General features: G+C 36.5%; 2 protein-coding genes across 2 annotated transcripts in view; both read right to left on the bottom strand.

Moving 5' to 3' along the window:
- Window positions 1–14968, bottom strand: part of LOC121727921 (myb protein) — a 525795-nt gene that overhangs the window by 272468 nt on the left and 238359 nt on the right. The gene's annotated exons all lie outside the window — the stretch shown is intronic.
- Window positions 1–14968, bottom strand: part of LOC121728085 (Down syndrome cell adhesion molecule-like protein Dscam2) — a 97989-nt gene that overhangs the window by 29157 nt on the left and 53864 nt on the right. The window contains exons 19-24 of the mRNA XM_042116191.1: window positions 12772–12906; window positions 10914–11066; window positions 7518–7647; window positions 4760–4944; window positions 4017–4196; window positions 1413–1607 (exon numbers count right to left, since the gene is read on the bottom strand). Coding sequence (XP_041972125.1) covers window positions 1413–1607; window positions 4017–4196; window positions 4760–4944; window positions 7518–7647; window positions 10914–11066; window positions 12772–12906 — 978 coding nt within the window. The remainder of the gene's footprint in view (window positions 1–1412; window positions 1608–4016; window positions 4197–4759; window positions 4945–7517; window positions 7648–10913; window positions 11067–12771; window positions 12907–14968) is intronic.

Here is a 14968-nt window from a genome sequence, read left to right as displayed (position 1 = left end):
GCGAGCAAAGCTCGGTCAAATAGCTATAAGTTATGTTTAAATGTAACAATATTGTGAATATAAGTAAGGGGTTAGGCAACGGCTAAAAAATATTGCATGAAATTAAGATTATGTAGGTTTTGGGGGAGAATAAACGATCTTGCTTATTATTCATCATCATATATAAGCCGTCTTCTAATATTAAATAATAAATCCCCATTTTTCTCAGTTACGGTAACATGCGTACAAAGCTGGACCGATTTTTATGAATTAGTATAGACTAGATGATGCCCACAACTCCGCTGCGGCAAAATTCGTTTATCTTCCGGGATGAAAAATATCTTATGTCCTTTCCCGGGATTCAAAGTATCTCCATACCAAATTTCAGAAAAACTGGGTCACCTCAGAGACATAGCTCAAGATAGATACCGCAGTACATATCGCGTTCCCAAACGACGAGCAATGCTCGTCTTTCGAAAGTCTGTTCTTTAGTCTGCTATCGGAATCGGACGTCAATCGGAATTTCAAAAATGCCTAAATGCCTAAAAGTGCCGTATTTAGAAATTCAAATAGAAACGTTGGCCTTGATAATGGACACGAATATTAACTTTCTAGAATCTGGGAATATTTTATAAGTCAGAAAGTACTTCAGTTTCTACGCTTTATGGAGAGTAAGGAATTTTGAAAATTAATAGCTAAATTAAAGTCATTTAGTCAGAAGTCGTCGTAGGATAGTCAACGTAAAAACTTTTTAATTTTATCTTGGGAAGTCTACAGGATGTTTTGGGTCGTGGATTATATTTTTTGGGAGCGTATATTATGCGATAGCTTAATATGCATGATAGCATTGAAAAACACAAGTGGTATTAATGTTAATTTTAAAAGCAGCTTCGCACCAATGCGTCCTTGGAGGTTTTTTTTTTGCGAAAAAAGCGAAACCACAGACATGTAACGCAAAAGACTGTCAGGTGTAAACCTGCTTGGGTTTTAATTTTTACCTTGTATACCTTCTAACCCTCTCAAATTTAAATACTTCTGAGGGCTGATTCATGATTTCGTTTCGACTCGGATTCGGAAACTTTATAGTGTAGTCATTGGTCAATGCTTAGCGCGGCGAGCGCTTATTGGATGGCATGTGGTGATGATTTCGAATCCGAGTCGAATTGCGCATTGTGAAAAAGGGATCAGCGGGGCTAAAATGGTCACATTTAGCAATTCCTCTCAATCAATTCAGCAAATGAATTGTCAAAACTGTCAAACTGACAAATTTCAAATCAGTACAAAAATACAGAAATGAATTGCAAGCAACTCGCATTTTGCGATTTTAGAAAAATGAATCATATTATGATTCATATCATGATTCTTCAAAGCGACCATTTTAGCCCCGCTGGTCTTTACCCCATAAATTACTCTTCTAAAATTAAAATACTCACTGATACTATATCCGTTGGAGTCATTGCTGCCCTTGATCTCGTCCCACTCCACCAATATGGAGTCCTTGTATGGCGTCGCTCTGATGACGGGCGGATCCGGTAGAGGCAGCACCCTGACCGTGTAGACTACAGAGTCTGAACCGTACAGGTTCTTGGCTAGGCAGGTGTAGTTTCCGCTTAAAGATTGGTCGATACCTGGAGGGAAAATTGTATGTTTATAATTGATTTTTCATGGTGTTAAAACAGTTTTTTGAAGTTAAAACTTCTTTAGCGGCGTTGAGCACTTTCTCAACTCGCGTCAGATTCTCGTGCTGATCGAAAAACCGTAAGACGGTTGGAGAGTAGTTTTGTAACATCGAAATCGATTAATCGAACAATCGATTGTTTTGTTTCGATTGTCGATATTTTTTAATCGATTGTAAGGGTTTCGATTAATTAAAAAAATCGATTTTTTAAAAATCGATTTTCATAAAAAATGGGTTAAAAATTTAATCGATTGTAAGGGTTTCGATTAATTAAAAAAATCGATAAAAAAATGATTTTCATAAAAATTGGTTAAAAAAAATAGTGCACAACGTTAATAATCAAGTTTTCACTTCTGCCGGCACTCCCGGAGTGCAACCCGTCTTTTTTTTAATAATAAACTCAGTCGATACTTTTGTATAGACATTAAATGAAAGCAACGGTGTCAAATCTACGACTTTGGAGTCAAGAGCCACGTTTTTAACCACTAGACTACGGTAGCTTTGTGTACTTAAAATTTAAAGGGGTGACAGACGTGCGAGTAAGTACGCGGACCTTATGGCTTGACGATCTTAATCACCTGTGTCATGTGTGTCAGCAAAGAGCCGCGAGCCGCGAGCCCGGGGGCATGGTAATCCAGTGTGAGCGATTCTCGTGTGTCACCGACGCGAGCCGAGTAAGTTCGCTAAATTAAAACCCGCGTGCTTTAAGTTCGTACGTCTATCAGGCCTTTTATAGTAACTCCAGCTATAAATGCTCTGCTCAATGACCAATAGACCCAAATCCGAATAGTATTTTTAGTCTTTGTGAAGTATTTTATTCTATGTTGAATTGCTTTAAATAGGTTTCAATGGAGATCATTAAAAGAGGCCTGTGTCTTTTGAGACATCTTGTCCCTCACAATATTATGCAAGAGAAGCTTAGGATAATGAAGTCTTATCAAATTTGTCTTTTTTAAATAGCTTGGCTTGACATATAAAAGCACTTGAAAATTAACAGTTTTTGGCAACCAAATCTGAAAAGAATAGCGTGCTGTTTATTATATGTTTGTTAGAATATCTATGAATCCTTTGTTAATTTATTGTCTGAAGAATCGTAGAGGATTTCATCGATCGACTGCATAATTTTTATTCACAGTCAGATTTGGATATCCGTAAAAAAACTTCGGGAAAATAGGAAAAAAAACGTACGTATTTCACAATGAAAATTCTTTCGTTTCAAACCAAAATTCACGTATAAAGGATTTCATTTTTCAATGGATACAAAAATAGAGTATTGTAGTGGAAATAAAAGGCCAGCTTCGTTTCGTAAAAGGCAGTGAAGCCAGAATCGCTTTGCAGTGTGTGTTTTTGCCACTCACAATATTTAGCCAGCGGATTCTGATATTTTTCCGATAAGAATAAACTATTATTAAACGCTGACTGTTCAGAGTCCCCGCGCGCTGTTCTAAAAACGACCATTCAGACACTCTTTCCCATTCAATGTTTACGCAATAAAATGAAAGGAATAGGTAAACCTTTAGCTACTGTTAGTAAATACTAAATGTTCCCCGCAACGTTGTACGCGTAATAGGAGATCCCATTGAACCCGTACCCTTTGCCCACGAGCAATTGGTCGCTGTTAAGCATTAATGTCCTAACCCACAATTTTTTTGTTGTTAAATTTTGAATGCAGTCTTGTTTTAAATCATCTAAAGAACATAGTTCTGCATTCATAACTCAATACGTAATTTTTTGTGGGTTAGTACACGAATGCTTAACAGCGTCCAATTAATGTAGTGTTTATTGTAAGTTACTGTGGTTAAAATGCGTGACACGATGTACCATTGAGGAAATTGATTCCTAGGCAGTTGACGGACGGATTAGCTGTAATCGGTCTGATGGGTTAGTCTTAACGCGACCAAATTACTTAGGTCCTGAGTAATTTGGTCGCGTCTGCGCCAGAGAAGTTGATTTCTAGGTAGATGCCTAGGAATCAACTTCTCTGATAGTACATGTGTATGTGACACTGTGCACTCGATGAGATATTTTTTCAGTAGTTTTACCGGCTTAAGTCGATGATTCGCTAAAGTTTTTACTTGCTTACGTTTGAGCGGACGGTGGGCTACAGCTTCAGGGCAAAACAGCTTTTATCGACTAGACAACAAGAGTCTATTTTATTCTCTGTCCCTGCCTTGACTCTTTGTTGCTTTAACAAGCCTTCATTCTCCAACAAACCAAAGAACGTACAACTGCAGTTCCAAATTCACAAAATGTTCATCATCATCACTCACTGACTTTATCGCAGGTTTTCATGAACTAATGTTAAAACGAACATCTGCTACCAATCTAAAACTACTAGCCATCCATCATCACCACTTACTATTAATCAGCAGGCTATCATCTCTATTCCTGGTGAAGCGCGGATGGTGTGTGATGATATTGTGGTTGTGGTACCACACGGTGCGGGGGGGAGGGGCGCCGAGGCTCGCGCACGCCAGCCGCAGCGGTCTTCTGACCGCTACTCGCACTTCGCCACCCAGAGACCAGACGCCCGCTACCACTGTGAAAAAATACGTTATAAAAGGTGTGTTTTGAAACGTAATTAGCGCTGTAACTATTATAGCCAGTGAGAAAAATAGCACACGATAAAGAGGTGTTCTGCAATTCTAGTCAGTGCGATTTGACGAGATTTGATTGGCTACCGAGATGTCTTAAGCCGCTAGAGCTTAGAACACTTGAGGATGCATGAGGCGCTTGATGTACAGATCTTGCATATTTTGTGTTTATTCCAAGAAATTATAAGTAACGTTTTGGGAGAAGAACGGAGTAATTTATCATTCGACTATGGCCGAAAACGACTTCCTGCTTAGTCCCGCCTCAGCTATTCTTGGGAACGATTCTTGGAATTGGAAACTAGTCCTGCAGTACCTAAAGGTTAAAAAAATTGAGGGTTAAGTTAAAATGAAAAATTCATATTCTTTCAGGACATAAGGTAGGTTAATTTTTAGAGCACCTGCATACACATTTGCAACCAGTCGCCGCTACCAAGTCCCAACGTTCGGTGTTTCAGTGAAATATAGCCCTTTCTTTACCACAACCAACTTCTTCAACAATCGTTCTTACCCCGTTGCGACGGCGTGTTTGTTACGTGTCTACTCTCCGGCCCTTCTCCCACCGCGGTGCTGGCTGTCACCCATACGTCATACTGCCTGCCCTCGTATAGACCCTTCAGTACAAGGTTCTGGGTCTCATCGTAGGGTTCTTTGTCCGGTTCCGCGTCCACGCGGTGTATTTGCGGACTGTCATTGCTGGAAATTAGTAGAATGTCATTATCTCTATCTTCATTACCACAGAGCTTCTAAGGAGTTGTCTTCTCTTTTACATACTAGGAAGATAAGGTTATAAATTACCAGGCAATACAAATTTCAATGCTAACTGAGCAAATCAGGGTACTCTGTCGATATTTCATTGGGCAGTTTCAACAGTGAAGGTAAAAAAAAATAGGATTGCCATGACCCCGCCACTAAGTATTCCATTTTACGAAATTCCCGCCGAACAGAATTAGACTTTTGTCACAAAAACTAAAAGTTTAACCATTTTCATCTAAATTAGTTCAGCGAGTGACGAGTTAACTAATAAACATTTTAGTATGGAACACGAATTTACACGTGGCTTGATAACCAAAATGAAGATTAAGAGCACAATTTTAATTGCTATCTATTAAAATTATGGCGAATAATAGAAGCAATTTAGCGAGATCTTCATTTTCTCGTCCTAATCTAATTAATTAGTATATCGCGTTCAATTTGAAGAGGTACTCGGGTTTAATTTTAGGTAAATATAATTAATTTACTCGTACTAATATTAGCTTGTGGATATTGTACAAATTGATAAACCATGTAGAGTTGAAATACTACATATCGCTCATTTGGTGCAACAATGGCGTAATTACACTTAAACAATTTTTACAGGAAACCTAATCAAAGATTTGTATCCAATATATTATGGCGTTTTGGGAAGACCTATTATATACCGACTCAATTTAAAAAGTAAGCTTTAATTGTGTTGTTTCTATTAGAGTTCCAGACTTTTCTGTACATCACACATTTCATGTTAGCTTCAGGCGCGGTTGAGCTCTGAAATTTTTTAGATATCACGTTGTAATTACAAAGGGTATAACAAAACAAAGTAATAGTACTAAGCCACTTTTAGTAGCGATGCTGTCGCGCGACTATGAAGCGCACGACATGCTTCACTACTAACGCGCGATAGTCGCATTTGCAACTCCATACAAAACACACAGCTAGCGACTGTATCGATGCAAATATGCGACATTATCGTGACTGCATCGCTACAAAAAGTCACAATGGGCGCACGGCCTTAAGGGACCTATCAGTCAGAGAGCGGTCAAGCATTCAAGCGGTCAGTTTTGCATTCTTTGTAGTTGTATTACGTTTTAAAGAGATACTCACACAGGACGCGTTCTGACCGCGTCAGAATTCCTCCTGTGTGCTTCCGCTCGAACGCAGAACTCTTGAACGCGTGACCGCTCTATGTCTGATAGGTCTCTTAGTGTTTAAATCGGTCCTTATATTAAAAGTAGCTGTGCTGCTGTGAAAGTAGCAGCGCTGAGAGAGTAACTTTTTTTTCATCTTCGTAAGAAAAAAATCAAGACGCGCGGGCGCTTGCATATACAAATTGTTGGCGACGCGACTGCCGCCGTACTGCCGCTTGCCTTACCTTGCCACATTTTTAAAATGTAAAAAAAGTGTTAATGTCTATGTTTATCAGGAAAAGGAAGTTATGTTTTGTCTATGGCTAAGCGGCGCCTCGAAATTCAACTGTTTTTTCATTGTTAAAAAAGATAATAATGTCGGCGGATGATTTAAGTTTCTAAAAGTGTATTTTGTGCGTTTTTCGTTAATATAAATGACTTTCTCGTACATCCAGAATTTTACTCGAAAATTCCTTCTCCCGTAGCCTAAACAAATCACAAAAAAATGATTGCTCTTTGCAGCTCTGCTACTTTCACAATGAACTCTATATAAAGGACACTTACACAAAAGTATTGTCACTTTTAATTTGATTTGACTTAACTTAATTTAATTTGATTTATTTTAATGATATTTATTTTGATTTAATTTAATTTATATTTTATTTGGTTACGTTTTTAATATTTAACTCAATTTTATTTTTAGTTATCACTTTTCATATTGTTTCAAAATTGTAATATCAATCAGTAGGAAATCACATTGTACTTGTTTTTTATAAAAGTTGTTATATCCTATTGCTAGTACATCAGGCAGCTGTGACATAGTTATTACTAGTACGGCTGCCAATGTTCCTGTAAAGTGTACCTAATGAAATGTTTTTGTTATTATGTTATATGCTAAATTGTAGTTAAATGGATTGTAAAGGTGATAATATAAATAAAAAATAAATATAAAACTTAGTTTTGTTACACCCTGTATTGGAATCTCGGAATCGGCTCCAACGATTTACATGAAATTTAGTAGGGGGTTTCGGGGGCGATAAATAGATCTAGCTAGGAATCATTTTTAGAAAATGTCATTTTATTCGTGTTTTATCGAATACCGAGCAAAGCTCGGTCAAATAGCTTATAAAATACTAGATGACGCCCGCAACTCCGTTGCGCCAAAATTCGTTTATCGTGGGAGAACCGTACATTTTTCCGGGATAAAAAGTATCCTATGTCCTTTCCCGGGACTCAAAGTATCTCCATACCAAATTCCAGCAAAATCGGTTCAGCGGTTTAGGCATGAAGAGGTAACAGGTAACAGACAGACAGACGGGCGGACAGACAGACAGACACACTTTCGCATTTATAATATTAGTATGGATAATAAACAAACAAACTCACCCAGCTGTTGCTTTACAATAAACAGTGTAATGTAGTAGCCGGCCGTTGGGTTGACTCGGTTTTTTCCAACTAACAAGCAGCGTACTCGTCGACTGCGAGAGTAATTTTATTTCCGCCGGAGCATCTGGCACTAAGGGTTATTAAAAATAAGATTTATAACTCTTGTGCGACTTTATTGTATCTAAATCACTAGGACTGAATTGGGCACTTTGGAATAATGATTAAGGTCAGAACTGTAAAAGTGGCTGTCCACTTTGTGATCTCTTTATAATACTAAAGTAGCTTTGGTATTTCACTGTGAAGTAAACTTGTGCCGACAATTTTCACAAAAGGGTTGATATTTAGATAAATTTATGACGGTGTCACGTTTATGATCGATCGATTCTTATCAAAATAACTAAGTTGTTTTCGACGAGAGTTTTTTATAGATACACTTTGTTTAAGATGTTGTTTATTTAGGTTGGATCCAAACTCTTGATGACAAATCAGTGACCACTCTAAAGCTATAACAAAATATCATGTACTCTTACTACAAGTTATAACAAGCACACAAAACTGCGAATTCGCATCGCATCGTAATGTCATTTTTGATTTTATTATTACTAGAGATCGCCCAATGGTCGAAACTCAAACTAAAATTTAATTATCTTCTTCTTTTGGCACCCCTATTATTGACTATTTATTACTAGTATGGACTATTTCAGATTTATTAACAAAAACAACAATCCATTTTTAATTTGACTACAGACTTCAACCATAAACAAAAGAGTAGTCGTATGTATAGGCTTGTCATTCAAAAAAATAGGTAGTGTGCACACTGTAGTGTACGTAATGTTTTATTTGTTAAAAAATGTATGATAAAAGTAAAGTTTCAAAATAATATTAGCTCCATGCACTCCTTCACCATATAAACTATAATTGTTTCATTCACCTTCGTTTCCGTATTTTTCGTCAATAGAGATTTATAGTTTTTCGCTTGCTTATTTAATACTAGCGGCCCGGCCCGGCTTCGCACGGGTGGACATTGGTTTTTAAATTATTTTTTTTAAATAAAGGTAGTCAATCTTTAAGTTAAGCAGAACATAAAAATAGTTTACATTATTTAGCCTGCAACTACTATATTATAATTATTATGTACATATAACACATTTTTATTGTATTTTTTTTTATATTTTTATATTTTAAGTGTTATGTTTGATTATTTTATCCTTACCTGCAGAAGATACTATTATTTATAATATTTTGCAATTTCTTCATGTTTTTTTTTTTGTTTAAAATATTTTATGGTTTTTTTTGTAGTTTTATGCTTTATTATTTTATGCTTACCTACATCTACTATTATATACATTTTGAAATTTTCTATTTGTTTTTGTATAAAGTATTTTTGTTGTACTTTTGCGCTTTATGTTTTTTTACACCATACTTCTTTTTGCGTAAAAGATTCCATTAAAATTGGGTTAAAGCTTCCCTGTAAACGATATTTGATGTTGTTTTATTTTGTGGCAGCAAAATAAATTGATTATCAGCAGCTCCAACTCGGGATAGGCCAACGTATAGTTGACCATGAGTAAAACATTCTTTTCGTAGGTCGATGCCTACTAATTTGAAAGTTTGACCTTGGGACTTGTTAATAGTCAATGCGAAAGATATTTTTACCGGAAATTGAAGCCGTTTAAATGGGATTGGCAGATCAGTTGGAATCATCGGTATCCTCGGTATATGAGCTAGTTGACCAGCTGCTGGGCCGGTGATAATGGTAGCTACAATTAAATTGTCCTTTAATTCTTTAATAAGCAGCCTTGTCCCATTGCACATATTTGGTGGGCATAAATTTCTCAAAAGCATGATTGGAATTCCGATTTTTAACGTCAGTTCGTGTGGTGGAAGTCCAGAAGGATTCAGCGAATTTAAAAACTCCTCTGGTAAGTACTAATACCTGCTGATAAGTAGTTTGGCATGGTTTGTACCAGCGCAACGTTACTATTGCATATTTTTAGATTAAAAAGTAGTTATTGTAAGATAATAATAATTGTAGTACCTAGTCAGACATACGATATCGCGGACTTTTACGTTGATATTAATGTCCTCTATAAGACTATAGTACATCACTTTGCGATAAGTAAGTATAGTCTATAATTTATAAAGCATAAGCAAGAAGGAATATTTTGGTAGATTTTTCACACAATTATTAACACTTAATACGGGTCCCTTTTTTCTCTCATTAAATATAGCCTATATTCAGCAGAAATAGTGTGGATTAAAAAATATGCATTAATACTTCCATCGTGCATCGGCATCGTGGGTATCGCAGACACAATAGATCTTCAATTGTTATGCTGGCAGCCGGCTGCCGCTATTGGAGATTTATAGTTAAAGAAATTAATTAATTATAATAGCAATCAAAAATAATAGTCATTAAAAACTTATTTTAAAAAGTTCTAAAAATATTACTTTCGTAGTCATAACTTTTAAAGCTTTTTTGAAATTAGGATTATAATAATGAAGCACGATAGTCTATATCAAATCAATAAAGCAGCACCCGGCTGTCGCATAACTATTGAAAATCTATTGTGTCTGCGATTCCCACGATCGAGGTAATATTTACGTGGACTCTCCGGGCGAGTCTGTGGCACTGATAATTAAATCTCTCCCCTACCGCACGCACACCCGCGCATCGCGCCTTGACGCCCAATTCGCAACGTGCAGCAGAAATCGTAATATTTTAATTTCGCCATAACATTAAAACCAAACGTCCAATTTTAATCATTCAAAGACCAAATATTATGTACATTAACTGTACTTAGTGATGAAATAATTTATTTTGATAAGGGTCAATAGCATGATTTAAATAAACGCATTTAAATATAGTCCAAAAAAAATTCTAGATTTTTTAATAAAAAAATGGTTATTGTGCCTCACTCAACATAGATAGGTATAGTGTGTCGCGGATTTTTTTGTAGATATTTAAAAGATCTATAATTACTTAGAACATTTTATGCCTCTATCTTTTAGAGTTTAGGCAGCGTACGCAAAATAAGTAACTTTTCTGGTTGAGTTTTTAAACCTTGCGTCCGAAAATCCCAAATATCTTACGGAACCTTATATTTTTCCAAAATAAAAATTAGCCTATGTTCAGCAGAAATAATGCAGGATTCCAATGGTCAAAGAATTTTTCAAATCGGTCCAGTAGTTTCGGAGCCTATTCGACTCAAACAAACAAACAAACAAAAAATCAAATCTTTCCTCTTTATAATAGTAGTGTAGATAATAATTATGAATTTTGTCACAAATATTTGCGATACGATGCGAATTCGCAGTTATGTGTGGGGGCCCTAAATAGAACCCAAGTTGCGAATGTCAACATAGGAGCTGTCTTCCTACAAGTTTAATACTCACCGTCCTGCAGCGTCGAACAAACAATCGGGAAGGAGAACGGCCCGACTCCGTAGTTGGAATACCCGGCGACTTTGACGGTGTAGTTCGTGTACTTCAGTAGCCCCTGCAGCCGTAACTCGGTCACCAGCGAGCTAGTGTTCACCCAGGGTCGACCTGCAAGTCAAAGTTTGTAGAACTTCGCGTCCATATATCTTGAGGGGACGCAAAGTTTTAGTGCACAATTTGGCTGTTAGTGTTATTTTATTCTAGTTTTTTGTGACGTAATTGTGATTTTAAAGGTATATTTTGGTTGGATAATATTATATGAACTTTGAGAGCAGACATCGAGGAATTTGGGGATAAAAGCGGGCAGCATATTAGGAAAATACCCCGATTTTTGTATTTATAATTCCTCAAACTATAATACGAGATTTATACTCGCGCCTCGTGGCTTGGCTCGCGGCGCGTCTCGCAGCTCGCGTCGAAGCGCGAGTGTAAACACAAAGCTCGCGTCCCCCTCGAGCTGCTTTGGAAATCGCTCCCGACGCGAGCCCTGCGAGCCGCGAGCCGCGCCTCGAGACGAGCCGCGAGCTCGAGTTTACACTCAGGGCTCGCGGCGCGTCTCGCGGCTCGCCTCGTGGCTCACGCGCGAGTGTAAATCGAGTATATATAAGGCTATTGCGTAAATTCTGACGCGAATACGTTGTGTTCTTTTTTCTGCTATATAAGTGGTGGGTAAATAAAAATGCTAGCGCATTAATTATGGTAACAGTAAGTACATAATACCCAAGATTTCACAAAGGCAGAAACGGGTACAATAATCGAGTGAAAGAATACATTAAATATTTACACGCAAGATAAAGTAAACGGGCACACTATATACTCATTTATTATCAGGACTAGTGTTACCCATTTTCCCCTTTTAATAATTTATTAAGGAGTTAGGACTTAGAACATTTTAAGTAAACCCCAAGTCGCTTTTATTTATTGTTTTAAATGAAACATTTAAATAACTCCTTTATTTGACTCAATCTTTTCAGACTAAGCTCGCTACATATTTTAATAATGAACAAACTTACAATACAAAAGTAACTCAGAGCCGAGTAAGCTTTGTTCATTGAATAATTATACCGAGTTATTTAATTTAATTCCAAAGGAGAATATTTCGTTTTTATTTATTGCTTTCTCAACTTTTGTTTGTATTATCGTAAATTTCTTTGTTGATGCTAATATTTATTTTACTTGAAAATTCTGGTAATAAAAAGCAAGAGTTTATTGTTAAATTATGCCAATTTCCTCCTCCTTTTATGCAGTACATAATCTCTTTTTATGAGTACTGTTTCCAAAAATGTCTATCAAAAACGATTATGATGGAACTTCTGGAAGTTAAGTTTTTATCAAAAACTGTACATCTACTTTCAAAATTAATAATAATTTGTCGAGATGCATATTGAGAGAAATTACTAATAAGTATAAAAATAACTGCAGATACATTAAAAATAAATCAATTCGCTTTGTTCTACAGGGTGTAACAAAACTAAGTGATAATTATACTTCAGGGTGTGTATGTGTTCCTGGTAGAGAGTTCAATGTGAAAGTAGCAGCGCTAAAAGACATACAATGGACACGTGCACAACACAAAGTATTGTCACTTAGTTTTGTTACACTCTGTATAACTAGATGACACCCGCCACTCCGTTGCGCTAAAATTTCCGGGATAAAAAGTATCCTATATCCTTTCCCGGGACTCAACGTATCCGTAATAGTAGTCCGTACCAAATTTCAGGAAAATCGGTTCAGCACTTTGGGCGTAAAGAGGTAATAGACAGACAGACAGACACACTTTCGCATTAATAATATTATATTATTATGTCCTTACCTTGAGCAGCGTATAACACGGAGTATCCTATAAGCGCTCCGGCCTGCTTGTGAGGCGGGATCGGTTGCCAGCTGACTCGCAGAGATGTGGACGTTACTCCACCACACTCCACGGACGATGGTCCCTCTTCTGGAGCTGTTAGTATAAAAAATCAACATAGTAAACGGACTCCCACAGTAAAAGTACCATCCAGGAAATTGATTCCTAGGCAGTTGACGGACCTACGTCATGTGGTCGGCTTATGTTAATTCAATGTTAGCTGCGATCGGTCGAGTGGGTTTGATTTAACGCGACCAAATTACTTAGGTCCGCCATCTGCATAGGAATCTACTTCTCTGAAGCATGTGTAGAGGGCACAGGGAAAAATGCGGCGTCAAAGTGGTGCTATAACTGTGCAGGCAATATACCCAGCTTCATTTTGAATAGCTATGTCAGAAATAAATTATAAAATCTTCGCGGTGTGTCTAGTTTTGATGTGCGGTTACCAGTATTATGACAGGACATAAAACATGGATGGTCCTTTACAACCGACAGACGGATGATAAAGTACGAGTAAAAAAAATCAAAGGCTTGGTCATAAAAAATCACACGATTTTAAGAACACTTAGGAGCTGCTTCACCACTTACGGATAGGCTATCCACAACTTATTTGGCAGATAGAGTATACTTTTTCTGTCAGATAAGTTGTGGATAGCCTATCCGACACAGGCTCTTCAAATTCTTATTTTTGTTCTATTTTATCAAAGAAATTTTGCAAATTTTTAGGTGGGAAGACAGTCTAAAATCATGGTTCGTTAAAATTCCACTGTTTCTGTTTAAGAGCACCAGAAAAACATCTAAATTTATAGCGGAAACAGAATTTGCAATCGGCCCTCCACGTTTTATTTCAGAATGTTTCTTTTTCACTTGAAAATGGAATGCTGATTAAATTCGACCTGAAAAAAATATTTTATGTTTGAAACAAAAATACAATGCTAAGATAAAGCAGGGCTACAATAGACACTTAAAGGTCTAGATTTTAATCAGGGTCTCCGCAGTCTAAAGTAATTGCGTCTTAGGAAAGTTAAGAACGCGATAGATCTTTTGAAGTAAGTACCTACATAATAGCTAAAGTTGTATGCCGTAATAATAGTGAGTCTCAAGTTGAGAGTACTCGGGCTATTGGACCCAAAAAAATTGGACCCGTTGGGTCCAATGACTAGATATGAATTTTGAACATATTTTCATCTTGCGATTGGACCCACTTTTATGATCCATTGTTTTCTGGCAAGAAATTTTGAACTAGGGTTGGCACAAAAATAATCAGTTATAACCATATTATTTTGTACATTTAAAACTTAGAACTCATTAACTTATATTATAATTATTACTATTTACTACCTAAATCTACTGCGTCGAATTATGTTTTAAAAATATATCTTTAATATTATAATAATATTAAAAATACATATTTAGTGTTTTAATGAATGTTACTACATTTAAGACTGATTTCAGGCATTTTTAATACTTGATTTATTATTATTATTAGTATAAAATAAAAAAAAATACCTACTTTAGTTTTATTTCAATGTTTTTAAACAAAAGAAGTACGAAGAATCTTATGTTATTAGTTTTAAAATACTTTATATTAATAATATTATTGGCCAAACATTGATTTATTTTCTATTATTTTTACTAATTGTTTGAAGTTTTAATTTGTCTTGAGCCCTGACCGATCTCAATAAATATTTTCATACAAAGTAATTTTTTTTAAATTCTAATCTACAACTTTTTTGCTGGCCCTACGGACATAAACCCGACAGTCTTAAAAATAATTACTTGGGTCCAATCGCTAGATGAAAAAATGTTAAAAATTCATATCTAGCCATTGGACCCACTGGGTCCAATTTTTATGGGTCCAATAGCCCGAGTACTCGAGTACGAGCCTAGTTGAGACCTAGGCTCTGATTCACAATGCGCAATTCGACTCGGATTCGGAAACTTCATCGCGCGACATCCAATAAACGCTCGCCACGCTAGACACTGACCAATGACCAAAAACACGGTAAAGTTTCCGAATCCGTGTCGAACGGGAATCGTGAATCGCCTTACTAGTTCTGGCGTATAAATAAATTTTCCTGATATAGACTAACAACGGGAAATAATAACGTACAAACATTTGGCGCGTGGAAATTGTAATGCTATGTGAATAAAGGTG

Source organism: Aricia agestis, chromosome 6 (genome assembly GCF_905147365.1).
Source record: "Aricia agestis chromosome 6, ilAriAges1.1, whole genome shotgun sequence".
Classification (NCBI taxonomy): domain Eukaryota; kingdom Metazoa; phylum Arthropoda; class Insecta; order Lepidoptera; family Lycaenidae; genus Aricia; species Aricia agestis.
The sequence above is the reverse complement of the archived record's forward strand: the minus strand, read 5'-3'. Positions and strand labels throughout refer to the sequence as shown.